The sequence below is a fragment of the Equus quagga genome, chromosome 3 (genome assembly GCF_021613505.1).
Source record: "Equus quagga isolate Etosha38 chromosome 3, UCLA_HA_Equagga_1.0, whole genome shotgun sequence".
NCBI classification, from domain to species: Eukaryota; Metazoa; Chordata; class Mammalia; order Perissodactyla; family Equidae; genus Equus; species Equus quagga.
This window is the reverse complement of record NC_060269.1, coordinates 32,448,143-32,470,614: the sequence shown is the minus strand read 5'-3', so window position 1 is coordinate 32,470,614 and position 22,472 is coordinate 32,448,143. Positions and strand designations below refer to the sequence as shown.

Below are 22,472 nucleotides of genomic sequence, written 5' to 3'. Positions count from 1 at the left end.
TAAATATGGAAACCTAATGCTGGGCAAAGGACCTTGGCTTAAGGGGCAGTCATATTTTCGTTCTATAGCTTGTACCATAAAGTTTTAGTGGGAAGGTATTCCTTTTCCTTACAAAATCCAAGAAACACTTTTTAAAAGAAATTTATGCTTTTTAGATTGAGCCTTCATCTTGTTATTTAAAAAAGAGCAAAAGTGTAGAAACTATTATCATTGTTATTATACTCAGAGTCATAGACCTGAAGGCTGGAAGTGACCTCAGAGATCATGCCCATTTCTATATCTTTGTTCAATGAAAGATGTGAGAGTGAAGCGTGACCTTGAGATTTTATCACAAATTTCAGGGGAACCACTAGATTTGATTCCACCAGTAGGGTAAAGGAAAAGAACAAATTGCAAAACCTCTTTGGAGATGCTGCTTATTAAATAACCATTCTTTATGTTTTAAATTTTAAAAGATAGTGTATACTAATACTAACTAGTCTTCTGGAAGCTGGAAAGAGCTCATGTATACACAAAGACAAAGAAGTAGAAATACAGAAAGAGAGGAAGCAATGTGGGAGAGAGACAAGATAAAAGAAATAGAGGGAAAAGAGCTTTGACAAAGGAAACACACACACACACACACACAGCACAAAGGGAATAAATGTGAAGGAAAGACACAGAGAGACAGAAAGCCTAGACTATTCTGTGTGTGTTTGGCCCTGGTCACATGTCCTTTCATGTTTGAATGTCCTCTGATCATTATATAATAATACCTTATGTCAAATTATGCAGCAGTATAATTCATAAAATAACAAACATAGTCCTAAGTCTTTAAAACAAATTTTGTTTTAATAAAATATGTCTTAAGTGATTTTTAACTGAATTTCCCTAATCATTACTACAGGCAGTACCTAGGGTTTAGCCTGTCACTGACCTATTAGCTATGACCTATTCCACCATTTTGTATTCTTGCCAATCTATAGCATCATTCAACATGATGCCTAACAGATTCACTTCCATTTTCCTTAAGGGTTTATAAGATTTATGGACTTGACGTTTGATCACTTTGGTGGAACCCACTGGGACCATTTTTTTTTTTTTTTAAGGGAATTATTATTATTTTTTTTAATTTTATTTTTTTCCTTTTTCTCCCCAAAGCCCCCCGGTACATAGTTGTATATTCTTCATTGTGAGTCCTTCTAGTTGTGGTATGTGGGACGCTACCTCTGCATGGTTTGATGAGCAGTGCCATGTCCGCGCCCAGGATTCGAACCAACGAAACACTGGGCCGCCTGCAGCGGAGCGCGCGAACTTAACCACTCGGCCACGGGGCCAGCCCCCTCACTGGGACCATTTTTAGCTTGTGCTGTAAAAAAAGCATTTTTATTTCTAGAAAAGGAATTTTACCCAAGAGTTTGTAAGATGAGTAGAAGCTTTTCATTTATCTAGTGATTGTTGATTTGTGGTCTGGCAGAAAGAAATTGCTGACAAATGGAAAGCTTCTCCTGGAAAGAAAAGCTCAGCTTACGTTCTTCGCCTGATAAGTGCCTGCCAAGACCTAGGCTAATGACATCTACTGGCTCTCCAGCTTGATCATTTTTGTAATGCATGGACTAACAATGGAGATGATTACTACAGAGCTGGGCTGTGGTTTACTTTAACTTTCAACCTTTGCTCCCTAATTATCATTTTCTCAGCCATCAAGAAGAATTCTCAACCAGAGGTCATCCCTCATTATTTAGAGGTTTGTTGGATGGTTCCAAGGTTCGGCCAAACCCACTTACAATAGTGTGTGTCTATGCTTTGTTCTAAAATCTTGCCTGTGATCAGTAGAACTCTATTTTTATCTATTTATTGATCTCCTTTTTTTCATGTGGACCTTTTTCATGGGTTCCTCCTTTCCTAACATTTACAAATCAAATTGCTCTTGGAACCATCTTAAATCTCCTTCAAGCATACCATGTACATAAGCTGGGATGGGGGTATGACAGCTATCTCTTCTCCTTAGAAGAATAAGTGATTCTGGCTTTCACATTCACTATTTCAGAGCTGCTAGTCACTGACATTAGCACGAACACACTGGGGGCTGCGTCCAGTGTTAGATGCCTATACGGAACCGTAGGGGCTTGGTTTGGTAAGGGATCACATCTTCCTAAGGTCCACAGTGCATTATGGCTTTTCAGGAAATATTCCTTTTCATTATATATATAATTTTATTAAAGTATCTCATTTCTAATGCCAATCAAGCAGGAATGTATAGGCCAGTGTTAGATGATCAATTTCTAGAACATGAGAAGAATGCTGGACTGTGAAAAAAAGTTAAATAATATGTGCTATGGAAATGTAAAGCATTATTTTTATCATTTTTAAAAGGCTTTCTCTAGAACAAGACCCTCAGACTTAAAGATTGTTCACAGCCTGTACACAGTAGTTTGTAGAAGAAAAAACTCTAAGCTAAGAATCTAAAAGCCTGGTGTGGAGGTCCTGGCTCTGTTTCTAACGAGAATAAAACTATGATATTACCAGATTTTTTTTAAGAACCATTATCTACATTCTTAGGAAGCAAGGTAATAGAAGTAATACATTTACCAACTGTTCATGGGTTATTCTATTCTTTCAATGTACATTTAGGTCAGTTTTTCTCCAGGAAGCTTTCAGTTATTCAGTGAGTATTTATCAAGCTCCTGTTAATTGCCAGGAACTGTGCTAAGAGCTGGAGACTCCATGATGAAAAGACACAAGTAATCAGCTTCAAATATAGAAAGAGAGCCAGACATGGAGATGATTAACTGCAGTTACTTGTGAGAGGCACTCCCAAGGAGGTATGTGCATGAGTGGCAGAGATAAGCCATCGCCCAGGAAGTTTGGTCAAGGAGCAGTACTCAAATTGGGCCTTGAAGGATGACTAAGAGTTTTTAGAGCTTTGAAACAGCACGGTGAGCTCGACCAACTGCACATAGTTTAGCAGAGCTAGCTCATAGACTCCAAAGGCAGCAAGAGAGGTGGGAGATGATGGAGAGGTGGAAAGGATCCAGATTGCAGAGGGCTTTGCATATTTTTTAATTTATTGACTAGCTCTGTGACCTCGAGTGAGGCACAGTTACTGAACCGTGGGTACTTCATTTGTCAAGCAGGTACTTCATTTGTCTAATGTCAAGGATGCCTGCTCCCACTCTTCAAGGCTGTAGTAAAGATTGGAGTTTCACATGAGATAATGGGTATGAAAGGACTTGATTATAATATGCAGTTTATAATACAAGATCACACCTCTCGATGTGCCAGTGCACTCTGTAGCCAGATAGTTCGTGTGCCTTCCCAAGAACTCATCCTCCTCAGGCACACTTAGGTCTCCGGAGAGCTTAAAGCTCACATTTAATTTATCAAGTTATACCAACTTATGCTGGGTAGGACGTAGTAAGTTCACATGTTTTCTCTATTGCTGTGACGGTGCCACATATTAAGGGGGGCAGAAAGAATCATAGAATGATAATCCTGAAAAGGGACTCAGAAAGGTTCTAATTCCACTCCCTCATTTGAGAGAAGAAGAAATGAGGTCCTGAGAAGTAAATTATCCATCCAGGGCCGCATCTCCAGTCAGTGGTGTCTCTAAGACTGCAGCATGGGTCTCCTCACCGTGAGTCCAGTTCTCTTCCCACTACATCCTGGTACCTCTCTATATATGGAGCTGAACTCTGCGAAACTGCTGACAGCCAACCACTTCTGACCTGAAGAAAACAACGATTTCCCATGATTCCATCTAATAGAAGGACTCCCCCAGCTGGCCAGCCTGTTAGCCAAATCCTGCTCTCCTTCCATTAACTCTCCTGGTGGAGAAGGTTCTCTTCCCATTCAGATTCTGGCAAACTTAGGTTCAGGGAAATTCTGACTTTTCCAAAACTTCCACATCCATTATCACTTTGATCCTTGAAACAATCTCAACATAGAAGGGAAGAATCTCTGAAAGAAAAAATGTACCAAAATATCACCAAATTAATATTTTGGAAGTGAGTGTAAATTGTTTCACACAGTCACTAATCGGAAGACTAAATGTGAAATAAGCAATACAAAGAGCAGATAACGCACCTGGATGTGGCACTTACCACTGGTTCTCCATCGTACCAAGTGCCACGACCCTTCTGGTGGTCTCAGCTCCCCAAGGAGTCTGGTGGGTGAAGGTAGAATACGTTGCATCTGTGTCTTCTCATTAACAATAAATCGGGACTCTGTCATGGGCAATTTATTTAAATTCCTAGAATATTTAGGAGACAGAGAGCCCTGGCGTCCCTGGTCCTAGAGCTTAGTATTCAAACATAGTCTTCACTTCCAAGGTCGAGGGAAAATAAAATAGAGTGAGATAAAAATGGAGGAAAAGTTTCTCTAGTCCAGTACATGAAATTACACAGTCACTTTCTCTGAATTCATCTAGAGTGTATCCCAAAATAAGAATGATTATTCTGATCTCCAAACAGGAAGTTGCTATATATACTCCATTACATTCTTTGAAAGGAAGAGTCTGTTTCACAGCCTCCTTGAATCCTATACACTCTTGAGAAGGAAGAAGGCACAAGGTTTTCTCCCTTCCAGTGAAGCCATGTGGAGCCCCACCTCCCAAACAGAAATGCCCATTGCCTGTGGTCACGCCATCAGCGTATTTCTACTTTCCTACTACTTGGAGACTCCTACTAATACAACCTCTTTATTATTATCATTCTCTAAGGTCTTGCTTTGAAAGGTCTTTGTGTAGTTTTATTTTGTGTCAAAAGCAGTATGTGGTGCCCCTACCAAGTCATGCAGAAGAATCTAAGAAAAGCTTATGGTCCTTATTTTTTCATGCTGCTTCCACTGTACTTACAATTAAAGAACTCTATTTTAAGAAGGAGAAAAAGGGCCAGAAAACTTGTATTGTTATACATAGCAGCAACATGTTGGGTTTTTAGTCTCCAAAACGGAAAGCCAAATATGTTATCAAGACAGTTCGGGGACATCTCCAAAAAGAATATGTCAAATACTTCTTTTTAAACCGCATTACACCTGCCATCCCCTACTGCCCCCATCCACCCACCGTGGGAGCACAGAGATCTCTCCCTTGGCTGCCTGCCCCCACATTTATCAAGACTGCAGAGGTGGATTCGGAAGCATTGTCTGCGAGGTAGCACTGCTGTGGTTTAGGAGATCACGACAGGAGAAACGACCGCAGATCTCTCATCTGTTTGCTCTTGGGGATTACCCCCTTTTCTGAAAAACCGGATGTGTCGTCACACAAAACGGCCTATTTTTTCCTCAAGAAGAGAATGGTAATGAACCTGTGGTGCTGGAAACTCCAAAAGGAGCCATGTCTCCTTCCCAGCTCTGAAAGCAGGTGGCTGCACCCTGAAGCACTAAAAGGGGAGAATCAGGCAGACCCAAGGAATCGCTGACTAGAATTATGCAAAAGAAATGGGAGTGGAATAATATCCCTGTGCAGGAAGGGGATATGGCGTATTTCACCCAAGAAAGCACTTTTTATTCTCCTGAGGAAGATTAGCCCTGAACTAACATCTGCTACCAATCTTCCTCATTTTTTCTTTTTTTTTTTTTTGCTTGAAGAAGCTTAGCCTTGAGCTAACATCTGTGCCAATCTCCTCCACTTTATATGTGGATTGCGACCACAGCATGGATGATGAGTGGTGTAGGTCCATGCCCAGGATCTGAACCTGCGAACCAGAGCTGCCAAAGCAGAGCATACCAAACTTAACCACTACGCCACAGGGCCAGCCCCAAAAGCACATTTTTTAAATTGCCACCCATAGCTCCAGGAACATGGGAGATGGGGAGAAAATGGAGGTCTGTCTGATATGTAATTTGGCCTTTTGTCTTACCTAATTTTCTAATTCTCCTATCTCAAGTTACTATCCTTTTCCTGAATTTATAACTCTGTTGAAAAAAACTGTTATATTTATAATCTGTAGACATGCAACAGAACTATGCATGTCAAGCCACAATTCAGAAGAGCACTTTTCCTCACACTGAGGCACTGTGGAGCATTTTTCAAATGACTAATGATATTAACTGACACTGTGACAATTGTTAGTTATAACTATTATTTCCAAATGCATGAGTAAGTGTTTATGGAATTCAAATACATTTTAAAGTTATATTTTGCTGGTAGCTGTAGAAGCTAAATGCTTAAGATAATGAAGTTATTTGAAAACATCACAGAGTATTAGAAAACATAAGTTTATATAATATTAGATTTTCATTGGGTAATTATTAAACATGTAATATTGAATATCCTATTCAATTAAATATTTTTCAAAGTTCAAGGCTATAAACCATTAACATTTGACAGTAGCTGGCTACCTTATCATTGAGTATTTTCTTTTGCCTATTTGAGAGTCAGCATTTATTAGATGTATTTTCAAAATTATCTTTAGCAATATGTGATCTCTTCTTTTTCATTTTAAATTTTATTTAATTTTAATTTTAAAATTATTACATTTACAAAATAAGATATTATATCAAAACTAGAATTAGTAAATAAATTCCATCAAAATTAAATCTCCCTGAATACAGTATTTGGATAAAATACTTTTTCCCATTTTTTTTTAACCTAGTGGGAGATAATTATGAAAAAGTAAATGCATTATGCCCTTCAAATTCAATAAGTCAGAAATTCTGCAATTGGGTGTTTTTCTGCATCATTACTTTAATAGTTGGTTCCTAAGCCATTTCTATTCCAAAATTCACCTTTCTACTTCTCTTCCATCTCCCTGTGCACTCGGATCCTTTCCTCATCCTGGCTGGTCCTGTCAGTGCCTGTTCACTGACTCCTGTTTCCTTCACCTTGTTTGCCTCCTGTTTTCTTTCTCTTTTTTGTTGGCAGATGGTGTACTGCCTAGCTCACACCTGAAACATAACAGGCACATGGTGCGTGTTGGTCCCTCTTTACCCTCATCCCCCATTATAAACTTATGTGTTCTTTTTGGAACATTAGGACATCAATTTTATTCTACACAGTTTTATTTTAAAACAATTCATTCTCCTGTCTCATGCAGGAAAAAGAGAAACTTTGTAATGTTTAAACTATAAAAGTGACGCTTGCCCACACTTCTCTACATACAAGGCCTCTCAAATACAGTGCCTAGAGGCCAGCCCCATGGCTTAGTGGTTCAGTTTGGCCCACTCTGCTTCAGTTATCCAGGTTCACAGGTTCACATCCTGGGTGTGGACCTACGCCACTCATCAGCCATGCTATGATGGCGACCCACATATAAAGTGGAGGAAGATTGGCACACATGTTAGCTCAGGGCTAGTTGTCCTCAATCAAAAAAAAAGAGGAAGATTGGAAAGAGATGTTAGCTCAGGACTAATCTTCCTCAGCAAAAGAAAAAATAATAATAAATACAATGCCTCATTTATATCTATCTTTACCCCCATTTTACAGATGAAGGAACAGAGACTAAGGGACTTGCCTAAGGCACAGAGATCCTGTGTGAGTGGACAAAGCCTCAGGTCTTCCTATCTAAACCTGACAACCTGATGCTTTCACTTCAAAATGCTGCCTGGAAAAAGTGTGATGGTAAATCAGACCCCACTAAATAGCTCTTTTCTCCAGCTTGTGAGCTCTGATTTTCACACACACACACACACACAAATAGTTTTAATGTACTTAATATTGTATCCTTCTGATTTCCCTCAGATTAACTTAGGCTCAGACAGCCTTCTAAATTCAATAAGGGTGTTTGATTATCAATGCCAAATTCAAATCCAAAATGTTTTGTTGGTCAGTGTCCTAAAACACAGAAGTATGAAACACATGAAGACTTTTATCAGGGACACAATAAAATCCCTTAATTTCCTCTACACCAGTGGTTCTCAATCTGAGATGATTTTTCTCCCTAGGGGACACTTGGCAATGTCTGGAGATATTTTTGATTGTCACGCTGGAAGATAGGGGTAATGGGGGACTGTTATTGGTATCTAGCAGGCAGAGGCCAAGGATGCTGCTGAACATCCTACCATGCACAGGGCAGCCCCTCGCAACAGAGAATTATCCAGCCCAAATGTCAATAGCGCTGAGGTTGAAAAATGCTGCCCTAGAGTACAACTAGATATGTAGATAGGACAGCTTGGCTTAGCAAATAACAAAGTGTCATCCTTTGATGAGAAGATTATACTTATGCTTGAAATTGTTCTTTTTTACTTCTAGATGATAGTTTTATACCAGACCTCCACATTTTGATAAAGCTAATTCAAATACTTCTTATTTTCCATTCCATTCTGTTACGTGTATTTCTTTCACTGGCTCCCAAATGCGAATGTTCCCAAACTTTGGTTCTTGGTCTTCTTTTTCAACAGTTACTCCCTTGTTGAAGTACGTAGCATCAGCTACACAAAGTCCTTGATTTACATCCTTTGTACTTTCATGCAATCCAGACTCTTCACTCTTATGCATTAAACGGCCTCTCATACGTGGAATGTAATTGTTAGTGCATCAGCTGGCTGGCTGCCTGCTGCTGGGTCCAGGGCAAGAAACTATGCCTGAGTGCTCCCAACTGAAGCTTGTGGAGACACAACCTAGACCTAGGCAGCCATCTTCCTGGCTCCCACCTGGAGGGATCACAGTCACATCTCCCATCCCCCAACCCCTCGGAACTCCCTGACTTCAGAAACCAAGGAGCCTGTGACTGACCCTCACACACGGAGCCTCCATCTTATCAGGGGTTCCCACTGCCCCAGCCCACTGCCTCTCCGTTTCTAATATTGCATTCCCTTCTCTCCTCCACTCCCTCCCATTCCCCAGCCAGTCATGCTGCATAGCCAGCAGGGGAGCCTCAGTCAGAGCCATGAGGAGGCAGGTGACTGGGGGAGACCAAGAGCCTTCCTTCAACTTTGCTCTGGCTTGGAGTTTCAGAGTCCAGGGCCTGACTGGTCTGAGAGGGTGGAAAGGCAATGCCTGAATCAGCTTCCTCAGGGCCCAGTCATTGTTATTGTTAGCATCCCCATTTAATAGTTAAGGAATCTAAAATTCAAAGGGACTGGGTAGTTTCTCAAGTTCATATAGCTAATTAGTGGCAGAGCAACCATTTGACCTTATATCCAAAGTTTGTTCTATTTCTATCCCACCTATTTGCTTCCATGTATTACTATACATTTTGTTTTTGGAGTCTGTGTACAGAAAAATTATTGGAGACAAGGAGGCAATAGAGGGAGGTTGGGGGCAGGGTGAAAGGGGTAAAGGGGCACATACGTATGGTGATGGATAAAAACTAGACTATTGGAGGTGAGCACAATGCAGTCTATACAGAACCTGGTATATAATAATGTACGCCTGAAATACCATTAGATTATTATCTAATTATTTCATTAGATTATGAAATACCGTTTAGATTATTTCTCAATCTCTGAGCCCCCATCTCTAAGAACTGCCTTCCTCCCCCACCTCACACTGCAGCCAAAGCCACAGCTAATCGCACCCCAGCTAACCAGACCCAAGCTTGGCCATTGAAATGCCGAGATGTTAATCCATCTCTGCTGGTCTCTTGAACTGAAGATAATCAAACTCATACATGGAGAAGCAGAGAAGGCTGTCTGGTCTTCAGAGAATATAGAATGAAGCAAAAGCCCAGAGAGAAGCCTAGGTGCTCTAGGAAGCAGAGACTCAGGGTGGCTATTAAGTCCTAAAGATTTTCAGTTCCTAGGCCCAGCGTCTTGAGAATCCAGCTGTACTCCCTGCCATTGGGTTATGTGAACTACCCCCTCTGCCCTCCAAAAGAAACAATCCTCTATTTTTCAAACCGGTTTGGGTGCATTCTTATTAATTTACAACCTCAGCTAAGACAAAAATGAATTCATTGGTGTATCAGTCAAGTGTCTAATTGCAAACCTACTCTAGCTACTTAAGTAAAAAAAGACATTCATTATGGGATAGTAGTAAGCTCTGGTAGTATCTGTAGGAGGCCAGAGAGACAGAATGATCGTCTATGCAGCTAGAAAGGATGCCATCAGCACTCCATGGACTGCCATTACCACTAGGCGCAGACGCCACAGTTGACCCTGGACACTGGACCTCTGCCACCAATACTCATGAAAGCCAGATGCCTCCGTGGCAACCCTCACCACAATATGGACTCCATACAACACCCGCACCCTCACATTGCACACTTCTGAATCAGTTTCACACTATTGGCAGAGTCTAGCTGACATGCTCACGCCCTCGCTGTAAGGGAGGCTGCAAAATGATGTTTTCTGGCTTCTTTCTAGAGGAGGTGGGACTCACCAAATGTTAAATTCTCCAAGCAGAGAAAGTGAGTTCAAAGCTGCTGGATAGTCAGAAAACAAAATCGTGATAACTAAATGGCCGTAGAGAATATTAATGGCCTGAAAAAGCTAGCCCACTTTCTTAAATACTGATTGATATGCAAGGAATGAAATAGCCGTCAGAAGGGACTAGAGCCCAAGTAAACAGTTGACTATGACAGAATATTTGTTACCTTTAGAATGTGTACGTAATTATTTTGTTCTTGTTCTTCCCTCTGCCTAGAATATTCTCACTCCTAATCTCTAATCAAATATCATCCCTTTAGAAAAGCTAAACTCAACCATTCTGTATAAAATAGTCCCTTCTGATTCTCCCTGTGGCTCTTTATTCACGTAGCCTGACTATTTTTCTTCGTAGCACATATCTCCACCAAGCATATTACACATTATTTATTTGCCTCCAATGGAAAGTATGCTCTGTGAGAACAGAGACTCTGTTGTTTCTCATTGCTCCATCCTCAACACTTAGAAGAGTGGCCAGCACTTAATTGATGCTCAACAAATATTTGTGGAATAATTGGATGGATGATTTAATTGATTAGTTGTAATTTTTCATCAAGCAGCCTTAAGGAGCCTAGAATATAACTTACATCTACAAGAGAATTCCAGAGTGCATTACTACATTTTTTTATTAGAATTATCAAACCTGAGAAACTGGCCACCTGGAACATTTTCAGGTTATCAAGATACTCAGTTTGTGGTAAGTGTATTTAGGTATTTTGGCAATCAGAAAAGCTTCCACTTGTAGATAGATATGATTTTTGTGCGTGATTGAAAATACAATATATGACTATGATATATAGGGATAGGATTATATTTCATGTATTTGATCTATGAAATATACCCAATAATGTGTCTTAATTCTCCACTATTCATGAGCCATAGGTTGACATTAAGAATTTCCTTTCCTTTCCTCAAGTACATGATGATTGTACTAACTAAGTCTTTATGGTTAATGTCACAAGGAAACATTTAATATATCCCTTACTCTGGAAACCTATAGCCGATTTATGTACATAATCAGTTTCTTTGCCTAGCATGATCTTTAAGGAGTCCATAAGTGGGCTGATGGGCTTCCTTGAATCCCCTGGAATGTAAAATCCCCTGCATGTAACATTTGGTGAATATGTGCACTTTGAGGGAAGAAGTTTCCTATCGTGTACCTAAAGAAATCTGTGACCCCAGAAAGTTTTAGATTAGCCTAGTGTATAAATGACCACATGAAACTTAGCAGAAGGTAAGGTGTTTAGAGCCAAGTTCCAGTAAGTGACAGCAAGAGGTAGGGAGAAAGGAAGCAAACAAGGGAGGCAGTGAGGAAAGGATGGAGGTGTTGAATTTGAGTTAAATTTAAAACTACCAAGCTCTGACTCTTTGGAACCTAGCGTGTAAGGCCTTGATGGCAGGGGGGGCACTGTCCCCCTCCAGCAGGGGAACAGGGCTTTAGATGGTGCTCATGACATTCTCTAGAAAAGCAAAGTGCTTTTCTTCTCTATATAAGAAAAGGAGCACTTATTTTAAAACCCTTGGCTTCAGAAGCAAAATGCAAACCCCAATCACCAGTTTTTCCCTGAAATACTCCATCTAACTTCTCCTTTGCCCCTTCCAATTGCAGGAGGAAATAAGCTAACAAATCAACCTTTTCTTCTAAACTGGGCTTGGATTTCTTTGGAGAAAGAGTACTACATTGTAGATGAAGACTCCATGTTCTTAGAAGTGACCCTCACACGCAGAGGATACCTAGGAGAAACATCCTTCATCAGTAAGTAACTTTGGATTGGTTATTGGTGAAAGGTAATGGCAATAAGAATCCAGGCTTAAAAATAATTATAAGAGAATAGATTGGAAAAGAATCAGTAACGGGTTTGGGGGAAGCTTTAAAAAAATATGTGTGGCATTGTGGCCTGGTTTTTATTCCATGTGAGTTGTGGGCTTATATATACACACCAATTTTTTATCCTTCTTCTTCTGATTTCCCCTTTCTGAAGGGTTACATTCTTTCTCTTTTTCAATCCAAAGAATTCCAGGAAAATTAAAACATTTCACAGCCATATACCACAATCCCCAGATCACTCAGTTTCTTTCAAAATTGTTTTTAAGTATACAATACACTGTATGCTTAAAAACACAAAAGCTATTTCTTTTGAAAATTTATTTATGAGTTCATGATCCATTCTTGTGTTTAGTTGTAGCTATTTTTTTATTATGTATAATTGTCATCACCCTGCTATTAGGTTATAAATTCCGCTAAGGCATGTACAGTGTCAAAATTATTCTAATTCTATAAAGACCTTTGCCTCCTTGGGGTAAACGGATATGTAATGCCTACATAATAGATCTCATTATCATCATTAATAATTAACAATAATTGTCCTAATAATGCATTACATTTTTATAACATCTTTAGCTGCCAGAACTTTCAGAGATCATTTTGTCTTTATTTTCTTAACCTGTTGAGGAGACAGATCGGGGGTGTTATCTTCATTTTACAAATAAGCATTCTGAGTTTCCCAATCAGAGTCCTGTCTACATATCAAAACTGCTGAAGAGAAGCCAGGAAGGAGATGCCTGAGAACATGCAATCAAGAAAAGGCAAGCATTACCTAGTCTCCTCTCCAGACTCGAGGCTTCTGGGATAAGGCTGTTCTCCTGGGAGAAGAGGTCAGCCAAAGACCACCCTGATTTCCAGGTGACCCTCAGCCTCGGTCTACACTGCAGGCTACTTAGTCAACGCACAGTGGAACTTGCTGCTAGGAACTTTAGCAGAACTATGCCTCTTTTCTCTTTCAGGATTCTGTCTCCACAATTCTTTATCTCTGAGATTTCTCATGGGCACAAGATTTGGGTTATGTCAGGAAACATTTTCATACCCTGCCTGGCTCAGGGAAAAAACGCTTCTATCTGTTCAGAACCATTTGGATGTTTGTCAAGTAACTAAATTCCTCAGGGAGATGTCCCCTGGCCTCCCTATCTGAACCAGCACCTCCATTTGCTCTATCCCTGTGCCCCACTTTATTGTTCTTCACAGCGCTACCCATCCCTGACATGCATCATATGTCCATCTGTCCACTGCCTGTCTTTCTCAGTAGATTTCCAGCTCCATAGGGGCAGAAACTATATCCTGGGTTATGCCCAACCCCAAAATAGCATGGGGCGTATAGTAGTCATTCCATATTTGTTAAGTGAAATGCAGTCAGTTCTTCTGTTTTATAAAACACTACTTAAAACCACATCAACACCACAGAAGAGAACCTACAAAACACCATACCCAGAGCTCCAGGAAGCCCTCCTAATCTCCCCGCCCCAACTCCCTGCTAGGATTAGTCAAAGGATCTAGAAGAAAACAAGTCAAAACAACTGTGGGGTTTGAATTCCTGCTCTGGTACCTACTCTTTTCTTGTGATGTTCTAATGACTTTCAATTTCCTTATCTGGAAAGAATCTATCTCAAGATTTATTTGTGGATTAAACGTGATAATGATTATAAACCAATCTGGCACAGTCCCTGGCACACATTAAATATTCAATAAATGTTAACTACCATTATTATTCCATGGCACACATGAAACAGAATGGAAATCACCTGTTTCTCTCCCCCATAGACTCGTAAACCCCTCAAGGGTAGTGGTGGCTGTACCTAATTCAGCATCACATCCTCAGCACCTAGCACAGAGCCAATGCTCGCCAAAAATTAAGTGAATAGCCACATGTCCACTCCATTTATATAGCAGTGCCACCCAGCTCTATCTAAACCGTGGCTGAGGACACCACTCTCTCCTCCTTATATTCTCCACTTCAACATGTGGCCAAAGGAGGCTCTTCCTAAATATTGGGCATTCATTCTCAGTCACCAAACTAGTATTAATGCAGGCTTTCTTCAGCAGTTTTGAAATTATTTTTCAAATTTGAAATTATATTTGAAATATTATTTATTTGAAATTATATCTTGGAAATTATTTTCACCCTTTATAGCTTTGGGTGTCTTTTACAAGATATCGGATTCTCTGAGAAGGGAGACAGAGGAAATGGCACAAGGGACTATTAGTTTCATTTTATGTGAAGCTTTTCACAGCAGCTGGTGTCAGATCAGATTATTTGATTTGGCACATTCCAACAATTGCAGCGTCTAAACCTTATAATGAGACCTAGTGAGGAGGCATAGGTATTCTTGCTTCATGAGGCCTTCATTGGTTTCTTAAAATCAAAACCAAACAAAACTGGCTTGGTGCTTGAACATTTTGTGGTGAGAGGAGGATCTAGTCAGTCTTGATGGGGTAGCACCCTTCATCCTTGTAGTTCACACTGGGTATTTTTAACACTGTTTTGTTGTTCAGTTTCTTCGACGAATCACTAATTCCTATTTCTTAACAGAGCTCAAATATATCCCACCTATCCATTTCTACACAGTGTCCTAATTGTCTGGAAAATTACTAACAATTATCTCACAATCAAAAATCACCAAACACATAAGGCACTGTGCCACCATGAGTAAAGATCTGCATGAGAAAATAGCCTAGAGTTCTGCTCCCAGAGACTGCAGAAATTGAAATTATCAGGTAAAATAGTCACTCAAAAAATATTTGTTGGGGGCCAGCCCTGTGGTCTAGTGGTTAAGTTTGGCACACTCTGCTTCAGCAGCCCAGGTTCAGTTCCTGGGTGCAGACCTACACCACTTGTTGGCGGCCATGCTGTGGTGGCGACTCACATACAAAATAGAGGAAGATTGGCACAGATGTTAGCTCAGGGAGAATCTTCCTCAGCAAAAAAATATATATATATTTGTTGAATACCTACTCTGTGCCAGGAACTGTTGTAGTCATGAGGAGAGCATCAGTGAACAACACAGCCAAAGATCTTCACTGCCATAGGTTTCACATTCTGGTGTCTTCTTTTTTAGATTCTGAGCTTTCTGGGGGCTGGAACAGTCTCTTACTCATCTCTGAATCCTGAGCACCCAACAGAGTTAGGCACATCAGATCCCTCAGTAAATATTCACTAAAATAGTGTCACAACTAGAAGGACCCACAACTAAAATACACAACTATGTACTGGGGAGATTTGGGAAGAAAAAGCAGAAAGGGAAAAAAAATATTTGCCAAAATAAATAAGTTAATGACTGTCCTCTGTTCTCTTTTCTGTCACTCCTCCTTCCCTGCTTTCCTCTCACTTCTGCACATTTCTGCTTATATACACTCTCTCAGCCAATAAGTATAGTTTACAAGCATCTTGTGGGAGCATTAAAAGAAACAATTCTATGTTATCTGTTTTTCATCAACAATAGAATCCACTTTGAAAGGACAACATTCCTTCAGTCACCTGGCTGTATATTTATAGTTTCCTGATTTTTATTTAGGCATTGTAACCAAAGATTAAACTGCAAAAAAAGATAAAGATCTTAAAGGAAAGGCCCAGAAACAGATCCAGTTCAATCCTGGACAGACTACAGCCACATGGAGAATGAGAATTATATCTGACAATGAATATGAGGTTTCAGAGACCTTCCAGATCATTCTGTTGGACCCTGTCATGGCTGCACTGGAGTTTCCAGAAATGGCAACTGTTGAAATCGTAGACCCTGGAGATGGTATGTGGTACTTATTGATATGACCTAGTAACCAGTACAGATTCCTGGGTCCATTTCAGGCATTGATATCTCCCTCAGGCTCCATAAGCCACAGGACATGTTCATACCGTTTAGGATTTAAAGTTCAGTAAATCACTTTAAGGCAGTAATTTTTTCTTCGCTTTTAGGATTTTTGAAAAGGAATATAAGAGATCGAAAGACTCTTTACCAGCATTCCTTTAAATAGACACTCATTGTTAGCTTATTGCACAGTCAGTATGGCACAGCTTTGCCCCCAGATGCTTAATCCTCGGGGCTCACTTCAGGCCCACTATCTTCTCACAGTTTTCTGGGAGTTCCCCACGAGATTAGGTGGGGACTGCAGATATCCCTTGTCCTAGATTTGGCTGCTGGGAACCAGTCAATTCATTGGTTTTGGCGTGTGTTCCACAAAGTTCTGTTCCAATTGTGTATCATAGTCTTTTTTTTTTTTTTTTTTGATGAAGATTAGCCCTGAGCTAACATCTGCTGCCAATCCTCTTCTTTTTGCTGAGGAAGACTGGACCTGAGCTAACACCCATGCCCATCTTCCTCCACTTTATATGTGGGACGCCTACCACAGCATGGCCTGATGAACGGTGCCATGTCCCCACCCGGGATCTGAACCGGCAAACCCTGAGCCACTGAAGCAGAATGTGTGCACTCAACCACTGTGCCACTGGGCGGCCCCTGTGTATCATAGTCTTGAATCCACAGATTCATCATTTTATTCATTTCCTTGTTCACTCATTCAGCAAATATCTCCTGGGAGAAATTAAAAAGGAAAAAAAAGAAAACTTTTTGCTTTATTTGCTGCCCCTTTTGGTGAAAGCAAAACAATATTCTCTAAAAGGCTTAATATTCATCTTTGAATTTTAATTAGACACGTGGATTATTACAATAATTGAAAGAATTCAAGTATCGCCTAGCCTTGAGTGACTTACCACCAGGGAATAAGTCTTAGTTAAATTCCACAGAAATCTGTGAAGAGTCCCTCTGGGTTAGCATGTCCCAAACTGCCTAACAGAGAACAGTAGTACAATAGAGTTCCCACAACAGGGTCAGAAAGCTTTCCCTGGAACACAGAAGCCTAGGAACCATTTCAAATATCTTCCCTTCTTTGAAGCATCATAATTCACATAGTAAGCATATTAAGATTTCTGAGAAACTCTTGTAAGGAAGCCTGTTTAACTTTGACTGGTTTTCCCAAACTAGGCGGCAGATTTTTTTTAATTTGTTGTCCCCAAGGAATATCCTTTAAAATCTCTGAGTTCTAGTTTTTCTGAAACATAATTTGAGAAATACTGTTCTATATGCTCTGCACCTTGGCAGACAAAGTAGAAAACACACCCGATGAGCAAGGTATCCACTCAGTTTGGCTGGTAACGACACTTAGACACACGGATCAATTAGGAAAGCCAAACGGGGGATACATGGCAAAACCAGTAAGAGTCCTGAGGGAAGAGAGTGGAGAGATCAGCATAGTTGCAAGCAATGAAGACTTATGGAGGAGGCAGTGTTTGAGCTGAGTCTTGAAGTGTAAATGAGATCCGGATTCATAAATGGACAGGAGCAGGCTTTCCAGAATGGAAAAATAGAGAACGTGACTGAATAACTCAGTCCTATTCTATCAATTTTTTCACTTAACATTAATAACTTTAATTTACTTTTAGCTTTTCCCATGCTGCCAACCTTTTGAATCGAGACATGTCAAGATAATAGACCATAGGTAGATAAATTGGCAGAAAATTATCACTGGTCTTTTTCCTCTGTCACTCAGGACCAATGCTTTCCTAGAGGTCAATATCAGTGTCTGTTGAAACTAATTTAGGCAGGAAAATAAAGAGAAAAAATTTTAACATTGTAACCAGATAATTCAACCTTGAATTCTGGGTTATCACTTAGTTCCAAAAGAAGAAAGAATGGTCTACTACAATATTTTTCCTTCTTGTTTCCATCACAAGAGGAAGAAGCTATGTGTATATATGATATGGGGGGGAAACTGAGTCAATTAAATGTGGTTTGATCCAGGTAGTTGCTTTGGTTCTCCACTTGACTCTGTAAGCAAGAACAATGCACTTTGAAATTTTATTTTTTCTAAACAAACATATATTTTAACTATACATTCATGCTTAATGAAAAGCCTTGGAAAACACTGAAAACCCTAAGGAAAACTAGGACATACAATTCCATTAACAAGATGATCAATATTCATATTCATATTTCAATGAATATTCTGCTGATGTATATATATGTATAGTTACATATACATAAATATACGCACATATATGTGTGCATGTGCACACACCCACAAACACAGCTCAGTAAATTTCAGTGTGACTATTATTTTAAAAATAACAGGGGCAGGACCATCAGCTGATTTTTCTCAGCGTTTTGAGAGGCCAACACTATGTCTTAAATATAGTATCTGCTCATAAATGTTGAATAAAATGTTTGTTGAATAAAGCAAGAAAAGATGTTCCTGCATTAATGAATTAGATTACTTGATTGTTAAAAAGCATTAAAAAAATAAACAGTAAAAGTAAAGCAAAGGCAGAAATATGTGATCTCTGTTTAGAAGACAAAATGGAACCTCAAAAAAAAATGACAGACAATTGCTGCAAGACTTTCCTTCCCATTTTAGGGCTATACATCCTTTCTAACCTTTCAAAAGAGATCCCCTGAATCCAATTCTGCAGCCTCTCCAGCTCCACTTAATAAAATATTTCCTATTCTCACTATATTTAATACAGTCGATCGTGTTCAAAAATATGGGAGTCAAAGACTATGTATATTTCTACTCTGGTTAAAATATTACCTATATCATCAATCAAATTTCAGTCTTGCTGAAGGGCCTTCTACTGTCTTTTCTAGAATCAACAGTTTATATTCCAGAAGCAGAATACAAAATAGAAGAGGATGTTGGGGAGCTTTTGATTCCTGTAAGACGATCTGGAGATGCAAGCCAGGAACTAACGGTCGTTTGCTCTACACATCAAGGCAGGAGGCTTTTGCAGGTACTTACACTCAGAAATAAGACTCTTAGCACAGGACTGTGAGGATGCTGGGAGTAGCTTGGTGGTGAGCCAAGTCCTTGGGGAGAACTAAGAAGCCTGGGCCTTTCATGGTCCATGTCCCACTGCTTAACTCCCTGGCAACCCTGTGCAGGTGGCCTAACTCCTGTCAGCTGGGCTCCTCAACCAGGGATAAAATTTTACTCAAAACTGGGATAAAAACATTCACTGTGATTACCTCACAAAGTTTTGTGAAGGTCCAATGAGACATTTTATGTGAAAATAGTTTCTATATGCTGGTGGAAAATATAAATAAGGCTTCTTAATTTTAACAGTCAGCATTGTGCCTAGGAATTGTAAAATTGCCTGTGTATACTACTCAGTCTCTCTTCTCTTCCCTCCTCCCTCCCCACAACTAAAAGTGCCCCCCAAGCATGGGCCCGGCTGTCCTCACACCTCAAAACAACGCCTCATTCTCTCTGATCTTACCACTTCTATACAGTCAAAATTTAGCTGTCCTGTGTCCACTCCCACAAGGTCATATTTTCTAACTCATTAGAACTATGTAACAGACAAAAATAACGGAACTACTTGAAGACCACCCAAATGAGAACAAGAATAGGCTACAAAATAAACTACATTTTTCTACACTCACACCAATATTTTACTTCTGACACTAAATATGTGCAGGTTTTTCTCACACTAAGCAATTCTCCCATTTCAGCAGACACCAACTGGATGTCCCATAATTCAATTCAATTCTGACACTATCTACCTGGAGAAAACACAGACTCTACAGGTTACAAGCTGTGTCCCACAAGGCTGCTTCCACTTCAGATGCCAATCGCAAGTCCAGGTTGTCACCTGTGCCTCTGACCCATCCAAACAGGTATAAATTGAAGGTTCCCACCTTTGGGTTTGATAGTTTTCCAGAACAGCCTACAGAACTTGGAAAAACAGTTTACTTACTAGATTACAGGTTTATTATAAAGGATACAACTCAGGAACAGCCAGATGGAAGAGATGTATAGGGTAGCTGTGTGGGAAAGGGCATGGAGCTTCCATGCCCTCTCTGGGGTGTCACCCTCCCAGCACCTAGATGTGTCCAGCAACCTGGATGCTCCCTGAACCCCTTTGGTTAGGGTTTTTATGGAGCCTTCATTACATAGGCATGAGTAATTAAATCACTGGCCACTGGGGATTAACTCAACCTCCAGCACCTCTCTCCTATGTGGAGGTCAGGGGGCTGGGGCAGAAACTTTCAATCTTCTAATCGCCTGGTTGATTCCCCTGGCAGCCAGCCCCCATGCTGAGGCTATCCAGGAGCCCCCAGCCACCCCCAGCCACTGGTTATTTCATTAGCATACAAAAAGACACATCACATCAAAGGTTCCAAGGGTTTTAGAAGCTGTGTGCCAGGAAACAGGACACAAACCAAATATGTATTTATTACTATATCACAGGCTAATTTGTTCAGAGCTCACTCTAGCAAGGGGATCAGCCACCATCCCTTACATTTGGCAGAGACTCAAAAGCAGGCAGAAGAGTGGAAAGGCCTATAGTGGAAAAAAGGGAAGGCTCCAGGTGTGCTCCGACAGGAGGTGTTGGTCTGGGGAAGCTGGAGGTGGGCTGACGGGAAGCCTATGTGATTGATTAGGGGAGCATATTTGGCTTTCTCCAATTGGTCCTAAATTGGAAGCCAGGGCAAAAATTAGAGAAGCTGGCAGTTATTGATTGAGTCCTGACCATTTGGGACCGACTGTTAACAGAAGTTGTGGTTTGACTTCCTGGACTGCCGATCGTGGGTCAGAGTTCTGTTTTCATATATGGTCTGGCCACTCTCTGTTCACATATCCAGTCTGTCAAAATCTATGCTCACACTTGCTAAACATCCAACAATCCAGAGCACAGCCCCGCGTAAAGAATTATCTATCCAAAATATCAATAGTGCCAAGGTTGAGAAGAGGAATAAGAATAAATTCTCCTCTGCCCCAGAGCACAGGGGATTTGGCAGTAAGCCAATAATTTATTTTGAGATATTTAAAGCCAACTACAAGGACAAGCCTTGTAGCACATCTTCAAGATCTTGAAGTTGTGTTTGTCTGTATGTCTAGAAATGGACAGTCCTATAGCCTCTTCTTTACTAAGACTCCCCTCTTGAAGGCACCAGATACTGCGGCCTCATGTAATTTCAGCAACTCTTAAGTTCTAACCTAGTGTTGCCTCACTTGGGAAGTGAAAAGCAATGAGAAGAAACAGCAAGATGAGGCATCCTTGAGGTCTTCTTTGCCAGTTGATCCCTGGGAGAACGTGCCTAGCTTTCTCTTCCAAGTCCACACGGGGCTCCAGTTCGAGTCTTACAATGAGTGAGAGCCTGGGCGTTCAGGGGAATGGCTGCAGCTGAGCGGAGCAGCTGTTGGAGGAGGTGCACTCATTCCCTGCTCTAGCTCTCCAGCTGGGCTTCTTCTGGTACCAGTGGCATATTCCCTGTCCATAAGCAGAGTGTCTGGAAGACAATGATTTTCTGGTCTCCCAGATGTAAATGGGAGAAATGAGGTGGTAATAGCCAAACCTGGAAGATGATATGCCATTGCTAAGCTGAAAGGGACCACCAAGGGTTTGCCCATCTCTTTGCTTCTGGAAAGACCTATGCTGTGGGAGGACAAGCAGAATGAACCAGGAAGCTCAGACTGTCTGGCAGTGAGCCAGCTAGGATAAGGGGATGCCTCCTCCCCAAGTGGGGGAAGCTACACCCAAATTTAGCTTCCCAGAGGATTCGCCCATGGGACCCAACTTCCCATAAAGTCTCCAGGTTCAAGAGCTGGTGTTCCCAGAAAACTCCCTGCAGACTGACACACTACTCAGACTGCTGTCATCTGAACCTTTGACCCTTGATTCCCCACATAGAAGACTGTTCTCATGCTTACAGGAAAGAGAAAAGAGAGAGAGAGAGTCTAACAAGGTCAAGGTTCTTCCCTGGAGCATGAAGCGTAGTGTGCATAGTCGCACCCTGATTCTTGCACCCCTCTATGGAATTATAAAGGAGGGAGAACATGTAAATTTTTTATGCACATTTAAGTATCATTGTGGTATTTGTCCTCACCTCCTCCCCACAGATACTTAAATATCTCAGAGGACGAAAGTTCAACTTGGTTATTTAAACCCTTCTGGAATTCTTGTTAACATAAATGTTTACCAATTACTTATTTCCATGAATAAAGTAAACATGAGCTTATGCATAAATTAGTTGAAAGGAAAGCAAACTCACGCTCTGTACATTAATAATAATTCATAGATATTAAATCTGTATTACATTTACAGGTAGGTGAAAGAGGTGACTAGTTTTATGCTGTGCTTTTCTGGGGATCTCAAGGTCCCACCATTAAAGCTTCAGTCTGCCGTGGTGTTGCCTGCCCTAAATGTCTGTCATCAGTATTCTCAGACAATGCTGTGGGGGTATTGTATTAAAAAACAAAATGAAACAAACAAGCAAACAAAATCATTGTTTGGAAGAGGAAGAAGGGGTGGAGGAATAAACTCCCTCATTGACTGAGAACTACCGCTCTATGGTGAAATGTT

General features: G+C 40.6%; 1 protein-coding gene across 1 annotated transcript in view; it reads left to right on the top strand.

The window, feature by feature from the left end:
• FREM3 (FRAS1 related extracellular matrix 3) overlaps positions 1 to 22,472 on the top strand; it is an 85,811-nt gene that overhangs the window by 41,325 nt on the left and 22,014 nt on the right. Inside the window, 3 exon segments of the mRNA XM_046655710.1 lie at positions 11,894 to 12,040; positions 15,631 to 15,861; positions 18,754 to 18,879. Coding sequence (XP_046511666.1) covers positions 11,894 to 12,040; positions 15,631 to 15,861; positions 18,754 to 18,879 — 504 coding nt within the window.